The sequence below is a fragment of the Apodemus sylvaticus genome, chromosome 5 (assembly GCF_947179515.1).
Source record: "Apodemus sylvaticus chromosome 5, mApoSyl1.1, whole genome shotgun sequence".
NCBI classification, from domain to species: domain Eukaryota; kingdom Metazoa; phylum Chordata; class Mammalia; order Rodentia; family Muridae; genus Apodemus; species Apodemus sylvaticus.
Genome location: NC_067476.1, coordinates 39,103,640 through 39,124,896, shown reverse-complemented (window position 1 = coordinate 39,124,896; position 21,257 = coordinate 39,103,640). Strand labels below are relative to the sequence as shown.

The following is a 21,257-nucleotide window of genomic DNA, read 5'->3' as shown; positions in this document are numbered from 1 at the left end:
TTAAAGTCAATATAAAAAATTTTCAGTAATTTTGAATTCTGGGTATAAATATTCACCATTGCCTAATCTCTAGATTTGCTATTTTTAGTATTTCTTAAATATTACAAACACTGACAACTTCAAAGTGATATTTTATATATCTATATCTATATATATATATGTGTGTGTATATCTCACTTTAAAAATATATACAGATAACTTTTTAAAAACCTAATGATTCAGAGGCAAGGCTAACAATGTAATTATTAGTTTGGTTCAATAACTTATTAATGTTAAATAATTTATGACTAGTAATTATAGAATATAAACTATGAAAACTGCAGAAAGGAAATAATGTTACCTTAATTAAAAGTTTCTCGAATTAGATAACGGCATGGAACCCATATTTTACATGCACGAGCTTCTGAAGTTTTAAAAGGTATTTTACTCTTCACTAATTAGAAAAAATTAATACAGCTGGACTGCTTTCATATTTAATCAGAGGTATTAGAATAATCTAAAATGATGATGCTAACTATAAGCAGTCTGTATATGCAGTCCTCACAGCTACATCACCCACTTAACATGTGTAAATGCTCAGTCTAAGAGACAGTGAATTCATTTTAGAATAGTTAAACACTCTAATTAGAATGTTTTGCTGTATAATATTCTAGATTCATAACACATTTTATTTCTCATGAAAAATATTTGGCTAACGATTCCAATATTACTTGGTTGTTTTCTTAGTTAAAATAAGTGTCTAGGAATCCTGTCTCACGCCCTCGGGCTTGTGCCCCACAGTTTAAATCAAATGTGTGCACCAGCCATCGCAGATAAATCCACTTGTGGCTCGAGTGGCACGAGAAGCAGTCATTAAAAACACCTTCTGGAAACATGGTGATGAGCTAGCTACCCTAAAACTGACTTCTGAAGAGCCGAGGCCTGCAGGCTCATTCCTACCCTTCCGTGTGGAACTCTCCATCGCCTGTAACAGGAGCAGCTGGAACAGTTCAGTGTTAGTAAATTTCTCTTAGTTTACATGATAAATACTGTGGAAATCCCAAAGGTTATTTCTGAATTACATTTAAATATTAAAGAGGTTTTTCATTTCTCATTTAGTCTGATTAGAAATGAAGTCAGGGAGCTTTGACCGTTAAGGGAGGCACTGGCGAGCAGATCCAATAGGACCTGGGGAGCTGATGAGCACTGCAGCACTGAAACAGCTCGACCTCGGTGTAGACGGGTGGCTCGGCAATAAAGGACGACTGCAGTCACACAGAGCAGGGAAGAGGCTGGAGTCAAGCAGGAGGATGGACAGACAGACCAAAGGAACCTCCCCAGCACTCGCCAATACCCCAACTCAGGAAGGATGGGAACACCTTGGGCTTTCCCCTAATGAAATGTGGTATGTCCACATAATGCAATATTACTTAGAAATAAAAAGGCATATTATGTTGAAAATAAACAAATCTTGAATGCATGAAGTGAAAGGTGTCAGATATAAAGGACCAAATGTACAGCAACATATTTGTATGTATGCATGTATTTACATATGTATACATGTCTGTCTATCTATCTATCTATCTATCTATCTATCTATCTATCTATCTATCTATCTACGATCTACTATGAAGTCACAGATATAGAAAGTAGCCAGAGTCGGGCATGAATGCTAATGGGCTACACCTTTATGAATGTACTAAAACCTACTGATCTCTGTAGTTTATATGAAATTATCTCATTAAAACAATCATCTAACAAAAATGAAAATTCCCCAAGTTTTGGCTGCTGAAGCCAAAAAATAATGTCCGAGGGAGAGAACTCTATCAAATATCTTTCTAAAGTGGTAAATTAAGAAAGTAATAAGTGTCACAAAACAGACCATTTCATCAAAGACGCTTTATTTTACAAAAGACATTTTGAGGCAGTTTACTTTATAGTAATTTAAAAAATATTCACTGAATAAAGATCTGAATCATGAATAAACCTTTCCTGCCACTGTCAGTCCCAAGCACTTTCAGAATTATTATGGCATCCGCAGAAGCCTGATGGGACCAGACCACCCCACACAATGCAAAACCATGAAGCTTCCCCAAGTGCCCCAGTGGCCTTGGGGAATCAACTCTTTTCTTTAAAAACTAACAGTTCTTTGTCTAAGTGGCAATAAGAAGACTGTCTGTCAAGGCTGCATGACCTTTTGTGAAACCAGGAAGAGGTCTACTTGGCCGGGGCTTTAAACTAAGCTGAGGAGAGAATCTTGGGGGAGTGTGATGCTATTAATAGCAATACTGCTACCCCAATCCACTTCTCCTTTACGTGGTTATAAGGACACATTTTTGTTTTTGTCTAGAAGCTTTAAGATGGCGGCAGCAGCAGCCAGTAAAGAACATTGTGCTTCCAACCAAGATTAAGTGCATTTGAACAGCACATGTGAAAATAAAAATCAAGTCTGCAACTATTGCCTTTTAAAAACTTCAATATTGATGAAAAATGAGTACTTTATAAATTAAAATGTTTACAGATAAAGTATGAGAAACAGCTCTCTAGCTTGCAAAGACACACACTTTCACCATTTAAAACTTGAGAAGCAAGGGGCGGCGAATAGGTTCTTGAGTCTCTTACCACCCTTCAAATTCTGGGCTAAAATGTAAGAAAGAGTCTCAAGAATCCTAAGCCTCGTGTTTCCACTGACTGATTTCTACCCTAACTGCATTTTCTATTCTTGCCAGGTCTGTGACCCAGCAAGATGAACAGCTACTGTAATTTCCTTGCTTGAATGAGACGTGAACACAGGCCACACCTTGCGCACCCGAAGGCTGAGTCCGTCAGCTGCTAGTATTTCCCCTGGCCACCTCTCCGCTCGGTGCGGAGCCTTTGGAAGGCTGCAGGAATCTCCAGCTGTTGCCAAATGAGCATCCCTGGGCTCCAGCTACTGCTTCCGTGGGATTTTTGCTAGACAAGTGGGGACCATTAAAAGTTGTTCAGCTAATAAGCCTGGCATGTTAGAGTGCAACTTAAAGATCAAGGTGAGAGGACACTCATGGGGAATTACTTTCATTTAAAGAAAAAATTTGAACAGAAAGAAATGTAGCAAGCTTTTAAAAGTAGCTGTCTCATTTGGGGGATGAGGATGAAAATCCCCTGTGGACCGTGAAGGCGACCATACAATTCTGTGCCAATTGGGTTAGTTAGAAACCAGAAAACTGTTCTACAAAGGGGTGGATTTGCTGCGATTTATATACAGTATACCTGACTTTTAAATATAGTAGTTGTCTCTGTGGCAGAATTATGGATTTTCTCTTTATTTTTAACTTGTACTTTACAAATCTCCTAAGGTGACCATTATTTACCTGTAGTCAATAAAATACGTATTGAGAACATGGTCTTGGTTACCCCTTCCCTCCTCCCTTTCCATGCTCCCGGGAACAAATGAGGGCGAGCTCCAAGGCAACGAGATGGGCACGGGTTAAACCTAACCCCAGCTAACTGTCTCCCTCAGACCCACAGTGCCAGTGCCCGAGTGAGTCTGAGCTCACTGTGCTCTTGTTCATCAAAATCTGCAAGTGAAGTTTCTGAGGACACATTTTTCGGTGTGGCTCCTGTGCTGTGTATAGTATAGTGTTTCCTGGAAGCCATCTTTGTCATTAATGTGCATATAACACACCTGTGCAGTGAAGTGCAACACAGGACGCCTTGCATCTCAGCATCCCTCGCCTCACATGACTCCCAAAACCTACGCAGAGAGAAAGTCATGGCAGGCTGCCTGCTCAGCCGACCTGAAAGCAATTCATCTACCGACATGTGCTAAATATTACCCTGGGCCAAGCTACAAGTCAGGATTGGTTCCCAGGGGAATCACTTTTAGCAACAGTGCCATTTCATCTATCTATATTCCATTTGAAACGAGAAATGGCCCTATGAGTTTGTTTCTACAATCTGTTGGCAGAGACCACGGAAGGCCCAACAGTTCTCTCAATGTGATTGCACAGGAAAGCACTCTCTTGGCACCCAGGATGGGAGGATCCTGCAGGGCAGCCTGGTGCATCTGCATCTTGTACAGGCCAACACCGTGACATTCATTAGTGAGGTTTCCATCTTGTGCACACTTCTGTCTCCAGCATGGCTGGTATGAAGCTCAGAGCAAAATTGGGTCTCGACCTCAGCAATGCAAAGCATGCTACATATACATTTTCTTTTTGTTCTATTTTAATCTTGGCTCCATCTCATCCTTCTAAATTTTACCACCCCTTTCTCCTAATCCTCACACTTTATTTTTAGTTTCTGTATTTTAAAGGTGTTTCAAATGTGCTTGCATGAGATAAAATATTAACACTGTACTCGGAATAAGTACCTTCACCTACTGTCAGAGCTTCTCAAGGTTTAGTGACCAAGTTAAGTAGCATACATCATCTTTGGGTAGAGACACCATCAGGTCCTCATCAGGAGCAGTATGAATGCATCAATATGGCTAGCTTGTATACTAGAATTCAAGAAAATGAAACAAATAGAAAGTTGTATAAAGTTAGCTTTTCACTGCCTTGTTTGGGTCACTTCTTCTGGGGTGATTAATAGAAAATCTGACCTTTCATTGAGATTGTTTTAAGGTTCTCAGCAGGGCACACTGAGGGTGCAAGTGCGAGGGAACTGAACTGTTCAGTGTTCAAATCCTGCAAGTGCCCGAGTCCGAGCTCACTGTGCCACGGAGTTCATTCAGAGTGAGGACAACGATGGCAAACATCGGGCAAATACAACGTCAATGAAATACACTTTTTATTTTCTTTTTATGCATCTTAAGAAGTCAAAAAGTTAAGTCTTACAAAGTACCATACTCTTCCTGACAAAAATCTTAAGGAAGATAACTGGTGATAAAACACCCACTTTGGGGGCTGCAAACCTCTTCAGCTCCTTGGGTCCTTTCTCTAGCTGCTCCATTGGGGACCCTATGCTCACAACCATGCCCCCAGAGCTCCCAGGAACTAAACCACCAACCAAAGAGTACACATGGAGGGACACATGGCTCCAGTTATATGTAGCCGGGGATGGCCATTTCAGACATCAATGAGAGGAGAGGCCATTGTTCCTATGAAGGCTCGACGTCCCAGTGTAGGGGAACGCCAGGTCAGAAAAGTGGAAGGGGGGAGGGTTGGTAAGCAGGGGGGAGGAGGGATTGGATAGGGGGTTTTCGAAGGGGTAACGAGGAAAGGGGATAACATTTGAAATGTAAATAAATCAAATATGCAATAAAAAACAATAAAAACCTAAAACAAAACAAAAAACGCCCATTTTTTCCTGACTAAACTATAAAGATGTCTCCATCAAATCCCTCCTCTCGGAGCTTAGGGAATTCTGTGTAAGAGGAGGTGGAAAGAGTGTAAGAGCCAGAGGGCATGGGGGACACCAGGAATCAAGGCCTTCTAGATACCACAGGGCAAGTGCACATGCGAACTCAACAAAGCAGCATGCACAGGGGCGACACGGGTCTGCTCTAGATGGGTCCTCAAGCTGAAAGTAGACACCAGTCCCCACCTCTAACCCAGAGATGAACTCCAATTGATAGCCACTTGCAAAAAAGAAATTTGTTTTCCCCAAGAGTCTCATTGGGGAAACAAACCACTCTTCGGGGTGGGCAGGCCCCACACCCAGGAGTAGATGGCAGTACAAAGTGAGCTCAGTGACATCTTTGGAGGTTGTCTCACAGAGTTAAGTCAGGGCTTAAAAACAAAACAACCTTACAGGACAGACAGACACACAGACAGACAGACAGACAGACAGACACACACACACACACACACACACACACACACACACACACACACACACACAGTGAGTTCTCTGTGTCTCTTTGGCCCTTTTTCTTGTTGGCTGTTTCGTCATATTCCAATCAAAGGCCTGCTTTGCAAACATGTCCACGCTGGTACACGCAGCTCATTTTAATTACTCTCAACTACCTACTTACAGCTCACGTCCCAATTCTGTCCTGATGGACAACCAAGTTCTTCTAATTGTTCTACTTTCGCCAACAACATTTCAGGGAGCATCCTTTCTACTCCCACTATGCACGCCTTTCAAAATTTCTCTAGTGGCTTCTGGTTTGGAGAGTTAGAAACTGGACTATGGCTACTGGTTACAAGGTTTTTCCCCCCACGAAATATTTCAATGCAAACTTTTACCAAATGAGAACACTGTAACACAGTTTAGCATATCAAACTGCCCCTCCCCCCCACACACAACGAAGTATTCTTGTGTCTGTGCTACATTCGTCGTCGGGAACCTCTCACTAGGAAGGGCCGTCACAAGGGGATGCTTCTACGAAAAGGCATACACTGGAAGAATCGCATTGGGGTGTGTGTTTTACAAAATCGGACTGTGGCTCATCTTTAGAGGTGACAGTCCCAAAGATGGCGATTCCTGAATAATGTGGACAGTTCCAGTAGGATTCCAAATCCACACATTGTGTGTGTATGGTATTTGCCTTGTGTGTATGCCTTTGTAGGATACAACTTAATGAGATAATTAAATTCAAATGTGCCAACTTATACATACCCAGGCCTTTATTCCTTGGTCTCTGCATGGAAATTAAACACAACTCAGTGTTTAGCTTGGGGTCTAGTAACTATCCAGCCTTGGGCAAAGGCAGCTCAAAGCTTAGTGTTTCCTCTACCTTCCTCACACACTTTTTTTTTCCATTTTCTTTAAATATCAACTTATATAATTGATACGGAAATTATTTGTAGAATTTTAATAGAATAAATCTGATTTTTCTGAGTCCGTTATTGCCAGGGACAGGTGTCCTTCCCAGCCCTTCTAATGGAGGATTTTCTTATGAATATAAGAAATTCTATTTTTCTATTCACCTGGCTTGTCCTTAATAAAAACACACATCACATCATATTTCTGGATCTGCAGATTTCTTTTTTAATGCTAAAACTACTGATACCTTCAAAAAAACTATTGAGTAAAATTACAGATAATTTTTCCTTTTATAATGTTACTTTCTTTGGTAAATTATTTCATTGGTTACCAAAAGATGTAATTCAACATTTATATTACATCTTGTGTAAGTATTTTATCTGTATAAAAGAGTGTCTTGGCCAACAAGATGGCTCGGTGGGTAAAGATACCGGTCACCATGCCTGGTGACTTGAATTTGAGCCTGGGACACACACGGCAGAAGGGACGAGCCATCTCCTGCCATCTCCTGCAGGGTGTTCTGACCTCCACATGTGCACCATGGAATGAGCACGCGCATAACTAACACACAAAGTAAACAAACAAACTTTTAAAAGGGGAAAAGGACTTCCCATTTGTTTAAAAGGCTTTGGGTGCTTTATGTCTAATCACTCAGATGCAACCCCCTGCCAACTTAAACACACCCGAGGCTGAGACACCCAGGCCAACCAAATCCAAGAGCTTAAAAACCACACAAGGCACGAACTAGAAACAAGAAGCTACAAGCAGCATCTTATTCAGTAAAAAGGCATTGTCTCCAGTGAGCTACAGAAGAAACTGTGGACAATAATTCAGTAGTTAGAAACCACTGATGAGACGGGGATGCAGTGTGTAGGTCACGGAACCAAGCTTAGAAATGCGAATGATAAAAATAATGTCTCCTTGTAGTAACATGTAATTTTCAAGAAGGATAGCTACAGGTAAGCAGTGATTTAACATGTGGAGTGTATGGTAATAATTTATACAACAGTGATCTTTTTAAATAGTAGAAAAGGCCATTTAAATAAAAACAAATTGTTATTAAATGGGTTTCTCCAATCAAATGCTCATTTTTGTAACTACTATATTTGACTACGTCTGTCTGTACTTACCATATTTGAACACTTTGGATTATTTCACAGAGTAATTGATGTATATAGCAGTTTCACAGATTTTACAAAAACTGAAAGTAAATTGAAGGCATTTCTAAAGGCCACCTAAACCATACCACTCAGAAATGTTTCTTAGTTTGAAACGTTTACACCACGTCGCCCGAGCACAAGCCAACTCGCTTTACCAAACAGACAGCCATTGACTGTGCTGCGCCTATTAGTGGTCAGCATGCCAGGTGTCGGGAGGCTTACCAATGCTGTGACCAACACTTCAGCGCAGGACTGAAGCATAATCAGTGCTGTCAGCAGCTTCTAACAAGGCAAATAAAGACACATTTTTGGTGTCAAATTCAGAATGAAAGTTAACAGGAACGGCATGCTACAGCCGCAGCCCTGCTCACTTACTAAGACATGGAATTTGGGTGCATAAAGAGAGAGCCGCTGGCCCTGTACCTGGTGCTGGCGATGCTTGGCGATTCTGCTCCAAGCCTACATCTTTCTAGCTGACTGGCAACAATCTGCCTTTCCACTTCCAGTTCTCGGGTGAGTCGTTGAAACTGAAGTTCCTGTGAGTCAAGGAAATAAAAGGCATATAAGGCGACCAGGTTGGCTGCTCAGACAGATAAGAATTAATGCTTGTCACAGGAAACACAGGAACATACCCATCACATAAAGCTACAGCGAGGCGTTGTGCCTGAGATGAGAACACTTGACTGTTAGCTAATGTTTGGAACTGAAAACATGCAGATGCTTATGTGCCCTTGTTGACTTTAATTCTGCTGAAGGTTTTAAACAGGACTTTTGCAGAGTGTGCCATTAAACTAAAGGTGTGCAGATGTTACGTGCCAACCAACCATCCTGAGCTCTTCCTCTTCAACAGCTGAGTTTTATCTCTCTCCTTCTGGACCACATGTCAGAACATGATGGGACTCATGGTACCATGTCTGATATAAGTCACTGCACTGAGGATATAGTGAACTCCATGGTAAGTGTCTAGACATATTTATTCTTTAATATAACTAAAAAAGTTTGCTCTATTTACAATGTATTTATTTATATTGCTACTTTGCAGAGGGTTACAAACAAATAAAAAGAACATGCTGTATCATAGACTCTGAACTTGTCCTAAGAAGTGGAAAAAAGATAGCTATAGAAATATTCTTTATGTTCTACCAGAAATGCAAACCAATTTGATTAAGTACTTATTCTGCACTTGCGCTTCTCATATTGCTAGGTTGACAGGTCTTGATAAACAGAGAGTACATTGTTCTATAGAATACCAACAGATTACCAGACACATCACTTGCTAAAACTTTAAGGTAGAATCAATACCTGCAAAAATTACATCAGGGTCCTGTGCACCATAACATCTGCCTGCACGTCTATGCAGCTGTAAGTAGTTTAGTCTGACAGTGACTAATGGTTCAAAATAGCAGGCACTTGACCACTAAGGAATAGTCATGGCTGTGTTGATATCTGTCATAAAATTTACCTAAGTCTGCTGACGGTCTGCAGTAACCACTTGACAGCACTGGCTTTGTAAATTCCACGGACTATTCTTAGGATAGTTATCTGTACTTTTATTTTTTGTAACCATTATTATAGAAACTTGAAAATAACAAAATATCACACACCAAAATTAACCAGATTTAAAGTCTAAATACAACATAATGAACTTCTATACAGTTAGAATGGAAGCTAGAGCTTCACATTCAAATTTATACTTTCGCTATTGAATACGAAGGAAATATGACAGAATTAGAACTAGAAAAACAATCGATTTTAAAAATATTTCATAACTTGTACTCATTAGCTGCTTTTAGCCCTTCTGCATCCTGTCATATATAAATTTTGTTTTCTTTATTCACGTATATTACACCCACATGTATGTGTTTAAATAGTCATATATTATTGCCCAGACTCTGCATGAGAGAACATGCTGGTTTTCCTTTCTGCAATTGTATGACCTTGGTTCATATTATGCAGTCTAAACTCACCCATTTTCCAAAAAAGTTTTTATTTCATTTTCCTGCAAAATTTTCTGCAAAGTTCAGTTTTTATAGCAGATTAATATATATATATGTATATATATATATAATTTTCATTATCCATTCATCTGTTGATAGAATGTTGGTTCCAATCCTTTGATATTATCAATAAAAGAGCAGTGGATAATGGGGCACAAATATCTATTTTGTGGAATATGGAGTTCTCTGGACAGATAGTATCACACAGTAGTTCTATTTTTAGCTTTTGTTTTTCCCATTTGAGAAATTTCCAGACTGATTTGCACAACGGCTGTATTAATCTGCACAGCCACCAACATTGGACAGGGTTCCTTTCTCTCAACATCCTCTCCAACTTTTGCAGACAGATGTGTTGATGCAAGCCATTCTGATGGGGGTGAGACAGGATCTTAAAGTAGCTTTCCTTTGCATTTCTCTGATGGTTAGGGATGCTGAACACTATTAAAGATAGTTGTTACCCATCTGTGACTTTAAAAACTGTCTATCAAGTTGATATGCCCATTTGACGACTGGGCACTTTATTTTCTTAGTATTTAATGTCTACAATTCTTTGTAAACGTTGTTGTACTAACTAGCCCCTTGTCTGACGTGTGGCTAGTAAAGTTTTTCTCCCATTCTGTGGGCTACCTGTTAACCATCCCCTTTGGTTCCTTTGCTGTTGTACTGTCCCCCAAAGTAAGGTTTGGTTGAATGAGGGGCAGCAGGAGGCAGGGTCTATCTTTCTGTGTTGCTTTGCCTGGCCTAGAGTTTGCTGTAGACCAGGGAGGGTGGCCTGGAACTTGTACAGATCTTCCTCCTGCCTCAGCCTCTCAAGTCCTGAGAGTATAACCAGTTAAAATTAAGTATTTGAAAACATATATTTAAACAAAGAAACAAATGAAAATCCTAAGATACAAAAAACAAAATCACAGAACATACTAGACAATAGGAAAACACTCATCTTTCAAGGTAGAAAGATTTTATGAAACTATCTGTGCTACCAAAATTAATTTATGGAAGTAACACAATACCACCAAATTTTCCATGCCATGTTTTAATTTCCATTTCCATGTTTCAATGGTTTAGAAAAAAAATAATACAAGAATTCATATGGAGCCACAAAAGACCACAAACAGCAGTGCTACATAAGAACAATCCTGGAGCTATGACAATACCCAGCCTCACATTACAGCACAGGGCTGCAGTGATGGATAGTCTGGTACTGGCAGAGGCGTAGATGGGTGGACGAATGGAATAGAACGGAGGGCTGGAAATAGCAAAGCCAAGTCTGCATAATCTCTGACAAAGGAGCCCCCACCAAAAAAAATGCGGGGATGGGGTGGGGGTGGGGTGGGGTGGGGGTGGGGGTAGCCACCAAGTAGTACTGGCAAAACTGGGTTTCATGCTGCGGAAGAATGAAGGCTAGTAGAGTCTTACCTTTCCTGTCTTATACAACTATCAATCCAAAGGGATCAAAAACATAAACTTAAGACATGGACCACTGAAACTTGGCAATCGCTTTTTAAATAGAACACCCACAACATGGGAACTAACCGCAAGTATCAACAGATGGGACCAAGGAAAAGAAACAGTTTCTGCATGTAAAGGAAGCAATCTCAGAACAATTTAAAGAAAGGATCCTTAACTGCCCATCCCTTTCTGATACCGAGACCCTTTTCCAGGGACACGGTGCACGTGAACAGCACCTGGTTAACAGTGTGGGACACAGACTCTGATAGGTAATGAGGCAGCGAGGGCCAGGCGGGTCCACACTACGCTGTACCAGGCTAAGATAAGGTAAGCATCATGCCTACCTCACAATGTTTGAAGTATTTTGTTTGGGAGATATTTTTTGGGGGGGGGGGGGGTGATGTCTATTTTTCATATATTTTACTCTGCTGTTATTAGATACACCTCCCCACCACCACCACACTGGCTGTTTCATATATTTTACTCTGCTGTTATTAGATACACCTCCCCACCACCACCACGCTGGCTGTTTGTATCAGGCTAGTCCAGTACGAGATTATTTGTGGATTCCAGGCCACCTTCCCTGGTCTACAGCTTTTGTATCCTATTCTCAATGACAAACTGGGACTGAGGGCTGGCATGCTTTTCCACTGAGGTCCATCCAAGTTACCACACTGGAGTAAGATTTCAAATAAGAACATAGCCATGAAAAACAAAAGAATTTTTTTAATAGGAAAAAAAATCCTATCATAATAGATGACTAAATTGTGTTTGTGGCATCTTCTATGACCTCTGAAGCAACCTTGCAAGGAACTGTAGAAGAAATTTCCCTTTGTCTGACGTGTGGCTAGTAAAGTTGTTCTCCCATTCTGTGGGCTACCTGTTAGCTATGCTCAGTGGTTCTCATAATTCTGTACTTATAGCCAGAGGCAAGTGACTGGGCCTGGCCTAACCTAAGATAAACTCAGGCTAGACAGTGAAGCACGCTCACCTGTAGACCATTCGAGGAAACAGGAGGCTGCTTCTCTCTCCACCCTGCCTACTTGCAGTACTTCCTGAATCAGGTCTTAAGGTCATGTTCTTCACACAGAAATCACCTCCAAGCAGGCTGTGCGCTAAGTCCTGGGGCCGCACCACCACTTTATCTGACTAAGTTTCTGGAGAAGTTTGTAAACTGTGGTGGAAGCTGGGACTCAAGCTTTGCTCTCTGGTCTTTGTCACAGTGAGAAAAGTCACTAATAAACACTAAGTGGACTCCTTAATTAGGAGCGTCGGCCTGTGTCACTAGGAACACTGAAGCACCTCCCCAGGGGGGAGTGTCGGGAAGGCCAATGAATCCAAGCTGGAACTCCGTGGAGACAATGTCCATGTTGGACGATTACTTAAACGTCCTAGTAAAAGTCTATGTCATATTTCTACCACTCCCAGAGTACACGGAGTTGAACATTAATCACTGACTTATCAACAGTACTTACGTGTCTACACGTCTCATTAGCAGGACTTGATTACAGTGCGGAAGGTAGAGGGCCAGGAACTGGGAAGCACGGATCTGCATGCAACTGTTACCTAATAACTCTGGGCATGTTCAGATGAAATATATGTTTGCTTGGTTTGAGATCGAATATTCTATAGAATATAAGTCTAAGCACCATATATGACTGTCCCAGACAGGAGTGCAGGTTATAAGCATTTGATAATTCTGTTTCTATTGTCTTCTTTGACTGATGAGGAAGGTGGCATTATATAGTCATACAAAACCACATCCATTATGGAGACAGAATGAAAAGAACTTCTGATGATAGCATGTGGACTATCCACAGAATCCATCAAATAAAGCCACAACCTTATGAAGAAAGTGAAGGTACCAATATGCTCTGAAGGTGATCTGTGTGACCATTGCAAGACTCTTCATCTTAACTTCATTCCAGTCAGAAATACTTAATAAAGACAGAGAGAGGGAGCCTCAGGACAGTAGAACAAATTACGCTGTGTTTTCAATACACATGGAGGACAGGCCTGCCCAGTCCAAGCAGAAGGGTTCACTGCCCTAGCTCACTCAGCAGCTATCAACATACCAACCCCTTTGTTCAGGGCACACCACCCTCTGGCCGGCCTCCCCAGCTGCTGACAGAGGAGGCCCTGGAAGGGCTGGGCTTAGGGAGGCTTCCTTTTGGGCCTGGCTAAGGCTTTGTCAGTAAGCACTGGGGTTGGTACCCTTCCCGCCAATCCTGCTATTCCTTCCCTCTGTACAGGCATTGATCTGACAAATCTCTGCACAGAAAACTCTCCACAAGCCCCACCCTGACTGGTCTTCTGCTGGTTTCTTTTACACATTTTCATGGTTCATTTCTGGATCTCATTTTTCCCTCTCACTCCTTTGTAGAAAACATCAGTACCTTGGATCTGATGTATAGTATTCTCATGAATATTTTATGTTACTGCTTCTTTATATTTACATTTATGTAAATAGCATATGGTATAGTTTGTTTGCAAATTGCACTTGGTATCATAAGATTCTGAGATATCAGTATCAGTATGGGTAGCTCTTGCTCATTAATTTTCACCGATCAATGATCCCATTTTATGGTAATAACACACTTATTTATGTTCTCATCATGGACTTATGAATTGTTTCTAATTGCCTAACAACTATAAGCATTCTGTAAAACAAACATTCTTGATTAAATCTTGTGTATATGAGCCAGAGAACAGATACAGAAGGGAACTTTTACATTTAAAGATATATACATCATCAACTTTATTTCATAATGGCTGTGGATTATCTTTCAAAGCAGCTGGACCTCCGCCTCAGCTGGCAGTACAGGTGAGCCCCAATGCCCACACTCATGGCACTGGGCTAGTTCTCCCCTCTGCCTTGGTGGGCGCCTACCTCGCCTATGCTGTAGTTTGCATGCTGATATAGCCAACATATGCCTCCTAGGTTTACCAGTCATTTAGGTTTTCAAATTTCCCAAGCATCAAACTCTTGGTTCTCCTTATAATTGCCACACAGGACTGTGTTCAATAAGAAACAGGCATCACTGCTCTGTGGTGATACTGAAGTTCTGCAGAGCTCTGGACCTAGACCAGAACTCTCCATGCTCAGTAGCCCTCAAATGTAGACGCTCAGGGCTTCAGACATCAGTCAGTCCAGCATGGCGGGGAGGGCCACACACAGAACACAACAGTGCACATCACAGCATCCAGACAGCAGAGAAAAAAGAGATGGAAGAGGGGGCAGGGATGGGCTACCCCCAAGGATAGCAATGATCTACTTCCTCCTGTTAGGTTTTACCTCAAGCTTCCAGAACCTCTCAAAATAGCATCCATCAGGGGAACCATGTAGGGACACCTCATAGTCAAGCCTGAGCCCCACCTCTCTGGAGGGGAACGCTGGCTTTGCTGCTCAGGTGAGGAATTCAGCAATGCAGAGGAAAGGCTTGATTCGCTCTGTTTGCTCCATTCAGGTGAAAAAAAGAAAGGTTCACGCGGTGGGATCACGTGGTGGTTTATATGGTGGGATCACGTGGTGGTTCACATGGTGGGTTAACATGGTGGGTTCATCTGGTGGGTTCACATGGTGGGATCACGTGGTGGGTTCATCTGGTGGGTTCACGTGGTGGGTTCACATGGTGGGTTCATCTGGTGGGTTCATCTGGTGGGTTCACGAGGTAGGTTCACATGGTGGGATCACGTGGTGGTTCACATGGTGGGTTAACATGGTGGGTTCATCTGGTGGGTTCACATGGTGGGATCACGTGGTGGGTTCACATGGTGGGTTCACGTGGTGGGTTCACATGGTGGGTTCATCTGGTGGGTTCATCTGGTGGGTTCACGAGGTAGGTTCACATGGTGGGTTCACGTGGTGGTTCACATGGTGGGTTAACATGGTGGGTTCATCTGGTGGGTTCACATGGTGGGATCACATGGTGGGTTCACATGGTGGGTTCATCTGGTGGGTTCACGTGGTGGGCATACACTATGGTTACTTTCCCATCTCCCCATGTTTTCTCTTTATCTTTCTGAGCCACAGCCACGAGGAATTCCTCCAGATTAAAATCATCAGTGCCTTTCTTAGGTCTTAGTTCATACACTGGGTTTGTCCCAAAGAAAATAGTTTTTATTTCTGAGATATCTAGGTCTTTTTTTTCCCCTTTTTTAAATATATCCATCTGTTTGTGCAAGCTCCTCAGGCTGAAATCTCTTCTTTCCTCCTGGTTCCCTTCCTCCTTAGGTTTATACCTTTGCCTAAACTCCCAGGTTTCAATTCTCTCTTTTCCTCCTGAAAATGATTTCCTTGTATTTTTTGAAACAGAAACACTAGGGATTCCACCATCTATCCATGTATGAGGTTACCGTGCCCTCCTCTGGTCTCCTGGATACCTCCACTCCCGTCTCCTTCAACAGGCAGAAATAGCTGCACTTGGGCTGCCGCTTCAAAGCCTTCGGTGTTGGTCCTGAAATCAGGGCCCACATCCCCCCCGTGGGTGTCCATCCTTCTCACCGTCATTAAATCCTCTCCAACGGCCATGGTGCTGTATCTCCTGACCCTTCCCAGCTGTGCCCCGTGGAAGGAAGTCTTATCTGCTTTACAAACCTTCTTTACAAGCTTCATCTTTTACCCAGAATATTCCCCACCTCTGGGTTACTAAGAATACTCACTAGGCTTTAACTGCAATGTAGTTCTTTCCTAAAAATACTTCTTTTTCCTACAACTCTCTCTTGTACAGACTATGCACTCCCCCACACCCGACACTGAGCTGCCTTCCAGGAGGAGGAGTTCTCTTGGCCCCACACAAGCGCAACTTATTAGCATAAAGTGTTCATAGTATTCACCAGCATGTTATATAATCTTGCAGTCAGCACACCTGCAAACAGTATTCCCTCTTACAATCCCTTATCTCTCCTGGTAAAGGACATACATTCGCCGTTTGTGTGTGAAAGTTCAGTGGGCTTTGAGGCAAAAGCCTTTCCGCCTCATGCGCCCACTTGCATCCACCGTGTGCTTAAGTCTAGCTGTCAGCCTCTTGACCACAGAGAAGCTGGAATGGTTACCATGACAGTGGTGCTGACAGTGAAGAAGAAAGAGCAGCAGGGCCTGCTTTTCAGCGACCAATGAAATCCCTGCTTTCCTGGTCTCACAGCCACTGCCCTTTTCTTCCAGACCAGAGAGTGGCCTTTCTGTCCAGGGCTCCCTTCCCGTCCAGGGATCCCCTCCTGGCTCTCTGGCCTCCTTGAGGATCCTGCTCCTCTCTCTTGTGTTCCTTAATATTTCTCATTTAATACTGAAATTGTTCTCGTCTGAAGGCACAGCTTCATGACCCCAGGGTTTCTTGGTCCGTTTCCTTATCCTGTGACCTATACTAGCTTTTCACTAATGGTGAGTTACACTGTTTGCTTTTAACAACCCAGTGCCATCCCAGGCACTGAAGTCATTAACAGCATGGGTCCTAATTAGACTTGTAAGATTCAAGGCAGCAGGCAAGATGTCTTGTTCTGATGACATGTTTAATGTAGGTATCCCCATCTTCCCTATATCGAAAGGAGGAATGAATTAGGGTAATGCTCTATCTAGGCAGGCACAGTTTGTAAACTCCTGATACTGTTCACCAGATGGCAGAAGGCCCCTGGCTGGATCTCAAGTACTGCCCTACTCAAAACCACTGAGAAATCCTGTAAAATATAATTTTCTTGTTTTAAAAACTTTTTATTGATTTTTTGTGAATATAACATCATGCACCTCAATCCCACTCATCTCCCTGTCCGTTCATATCCACCATCCACTCAGCAACCCCCTTAAAAAAAACAAAAAAATAAAAATGATAAAATATCATCTCACCATGGAAATTGCGATGTGACACATTATACCTGTTTGTCCAAAAAGCTTTACTGGGAAATGTTCATTGCAATGAGTCTAATTATTATTTTCTAACCTATCAGTCCTTCAGTCTCAAGAACTCAGCTGGTTCAACAGGGGTGATCCAGTGTCCAAAATGTCTGTCATAGTTTAATATCTATGTAGTAGATCCTTAATCAGTACACAATTAATTTCAGAAATATAATTAACTAGGTAATAGGTACATCAGACCAATGTCCCTTCTACTAACTAGTTTCCTCTGATAAAACAAAATAAAAGAATTGAAAAATTAACATTGTCTTTCTCAAACAAGAACCATCAGTGTAGCCAGGACATTAGTAGATCTTCCCTTGGTGTCTCACTACAGAGACTGCTCATGATCTCCTATACCTGTCACTCAAGGCTCTTCAGTCTTTGTCCCACACTCCTGAAATGAGACCCTCCTGTGAACGCCACTGCCCTTTCTCCAGCCCACAGCTCAGTCCTGGCCACGGCACCTGTCCAATTCACTGATCCAAGCATGAGCTGAACATTTCATTCATCGTTTTGTGTAATAAATGTCAAATTGACAGCAAATTTCCTAAAATTTATTTATTTGTAAATATTTTATGTAAAGGCCTAGATAGTATCTTATGGATGATCCTTTTTGAAGTCCTTAAAGCATTCAAAATTCATCTCTTTAAAAAACAACAAAAGCAATTTGGACAAAAAGTATAAAAAACTATGTCCTGCTTTTAACTGAAGTCATGGAGAGACAGGCAGAAGTGTGGCTGGACCTTGGCTGTCAGCACTTCATCAGCTCGAGCTGTCAGGAGTCTCAGAGATGAGGTTTTGTGGACTTAATATTGAATGCATAGTTTAAGAGGCACTGGGTGTTGTCCCCAGTTTCAGAGGTGCTGTTCACTGTCCCCTCAGCCGCCCATTACATTTATCTATCTTTAAATCATCCAGTCCCCTCCTTTCTCAGGCCAGCTCTGCATCCATTGCAAATCACTGTTGAAACCTGGTTTAACAGGCAAGGGATGTTGTCAAGCGATGCCTTCTCATTTTCATTTAGCTTTTCCTCTGCAGAGGTATACATGTGCTATATAAAAAGTGTCTCTGTGTATGCAAAAAGTAATTCTACTAAAATTGTTTATTGCTTGAGGTTTCCCCAGCATGGTTATTTCTTTATATTTGGAGAGTCCTGCTGTTAAGTAAACACTGGGGTAAAGGTACAAGAGGACAGTGAATATGGAGCCTGTCAGTGTCACGTGACAACTGAAGACACTATCTTCCAATACAGTAGTGATTTGGTAGAACTGATGCTTAAAGCATAGCGTTCTTTTCTTTAAAATGTAATCTCTTTGTTGTTTAGATATTTCCTTGAGTCTCATATTAAGAAATTATAAAGAACAGTAATAATAACAGTAACCTCTACTGACTTCCTACTGCATATGTATTTGAAAACTAGTAAGACCATGATGTACTAGATATTGTGATGTACGCCTTTAATTCTGGTGCTTGGAATACAGAGGCAGGCTGATTTCTGTGGGTTTGGGGCCAGTTTGGTCTACATATTGAGTTCCAGGCCAGCCAGAGTTACATGGTGAGACCCTGTCTCAACAAACAAACAAACAAACAAACAAACAACGAAGAAGCATGATACATGTCCTCTAATGTAAGATGGTCACCTGGGGTGAACCGACTGGGCAGTACATGATAATAATGCACACAGATCATTATTTGTTAAAATGGAAAACCATGAACACTAAATCCATGAACTCCTATTTTCTCTATGTAGAACATTTTCTGTATATACAGCCAAAAATAGTAGAAGAAAACAGACTACATCTAACCTTTCCTTATGAAATCTAACAAAAATACCACAAAATATGAGGCTAGCTTTTAAAAATGGTTTCAACAATTGAAAATTAATAGGAAAGAAAAAAACGTGTTTCTTCCACTCTATGGAGTGTGTGTGTGTGTGTGTGAGTGTTCTACTCTAGCCAGCTAAAGTAAAGGCTGGTTATTGAGCTCAAGATGAAAGAAGTGACTGGGGGGTGTGTCATAGTAAGTGTTTCATTTTATATATGTAATTTCATCAAGAGTATCATTCATTTCTAAACTGTCAAAGCTTACCTTGGCTTCTTCAGAAACATGATTAAGAAAGACCAATGTTCTACCCATAGCTATAAAGCCAGTTACCGATCAAGGATGTGGAGTGACAGGAGTCAGGCCATATCTGAACTGATGACTTAGGGTCAAGCACAATGTAGCCACAGGCAAAATGATACCCACTTCACAAGCCTTGATGTCACTCTGTCTTTTGTCTAAACTAGTGCTTTCTCCTCTGCCACTTATATAGGCATAATGTTATTGTGCGTTATTTAGTTTACCCTTCTATTAGTCAAATGCTGATTTCTCTTTCCCACTGTCTGGCTTCAATTCAGACATGGCATTGTAAGGCTTATATTAAGAATCTCCTGCTTCACGTTTGTGTAAACTTCTCTGCCTTGTCAATAAAAGCCGAAAAAGGCAGTAACTGGAATAGAGAATAGGGTGGGACTTCTGCCAGACAGGGGAGGGGAAAGAAGGGGAGGAAAGGAAGAGGAGGGAAGGGGAGGAGAGGGGAGGGGAGCAGGAGAGACATGGGGGGGGGATTTATTTGTATGAATCTCAAAGAGGAGGAGGGGCAAGAGGGGGAGGGGATTTGCCAGGAGGATAGGAGTCCAGAGAGGCACCTTGGGAGAACACACCTGAAGCCCTGAGAGTCAGACCAATACAAAAAAGCAAGTATCTTAGGGATCTTGGCAGGGAGGGAGCCAGATTAGATTAGAGGATTAGAATAGAATTATAATGCTTAGCTATTGTGCTTTTAAATTGCAAATAAATCTTCCTTTCTCTGTGTCATTACTGGGGAACTAGCTAGGATAAAGAAAAACAGCTGCTGTATTAGTTTACTGCATACGTTTAGATTAAAATTCCTTGTTACAACTCATTCCTTGTTGCTTGCTGGCTAGCTACATTAAAAAATGTTTTTTTTTTTTTTGTTTTTGTTTTTTTTTTAAACTTAGTCTTTCACGACCCTTAGAGAATGTCTGTATGTTCCCTATTTATTTGATAAAGTGGCTGAACAGGGGCTAAACCTCAGTGATAGAGCATTCTCTAACTTCCAAGGTTAGTCCCTTGCAGTCCTACCCCAAACAAAGACTTCTCTTTAAATATGTTAGGTCTACAAGGCTAGCAGTATGGGGCGTGGGGGGGGGGGGGAGGAAAAAGAAAAAGGGAAAAATTAAGTTAATTTTTCAGATGAATTTATTTGTATGAATCTCAAAACTGGCATACTGGATACTCTTTGCATCCTGTATATATGATTATTTATGAAGAGATTTATTTGCTAATGTTTGACTTGGATGTAATCTGCAGTTGTAAATCTTTCTTTTTTGTTAACAAGCCACTAAAAATGCTGGATGCTACTGAATGAGTGCTGACTGCGGGCTCAGCTCTCTGCGTATGTGTCTGCAATTCTTTTTATTATGTGTGCATGTTACATCACATGTGGAGAGCAAAGGACGATTTTTGAACTTTCTCTACTTCCACCTCGTTGAGGTGTTCCTTGCTCACTCTGGCTGATGCTCTTGCCTCCACCTCACCACGGGATACTAGGATTAGAGACACCTGCTACCTCATGTGGCTTTGTATACACCAGTTCCAGGGACTGAACTCCCAACTCCACTGGGCCATCTCTGGCTCTCAATTTTCTGAAGTTCTTAGGAGCACAAGCCAGTTCTGGGGCGCAGCTGTGGGGCAGAGCAGGCAGGCTACACAGTGGGAAAGGCTACAGGATTCCGGTGTGAGGAGGTGGAGTGGGAACGCAGCATTCTTGCTCTTTCTGTTACAGAAAGCTGAAAATCTGAGCTGCTTTTATTTTCTGCTCCATGAAGTTATATTTAGAACTGTAATTAACTTTATTACTTCAAAAGCCTTCTTCCCAAATCAAATAAAGTCCTAGAACCTTCTGAGAAGTAATACATAAAGCCAGGCCCACGAGGAAAATTACATATTTCTTAATAATTAGTTTAAACTTGTGCGTGCATGTGTGTGTGTGTGTGTGTCTGTCTGTGTGTATGTATGTGTGTGTGT

At 41.6% G+C, this 21,257-nt stretch overlaps 1 protein-coding gene across 10 annotated transcripts in view; it reads right to left on the bottom strand.

Moving 5' to 3' along the window:
- Pkp4 (plakophilin 4) overlaps positions 1 to 21,257 on the bottom strand; it is a 200,514-nt gene that overhangs the window by 78,537 nt on the left and 100,720 nt on the right. For 9 of the 10 annotated variants that reach the window (XM_052182511.1, XM_052182512.1, XM_052182509.1 and 6 more), the window contains one exon: positions 8,253 to 8,365. The exons of the other annotated variant lie outside the window; for it this stretch is intronic. In XM_052182511.1, coding sequence (XP_052038471.1) covers positions 8,253 to 8,365 — 113 coding nt within the window. The remainder of the gene's footprint in view (positions 1 to 8,252; positions 8,366 to 21,257) is intronic. 10 annotated transcript variants of the gene reach the window in all.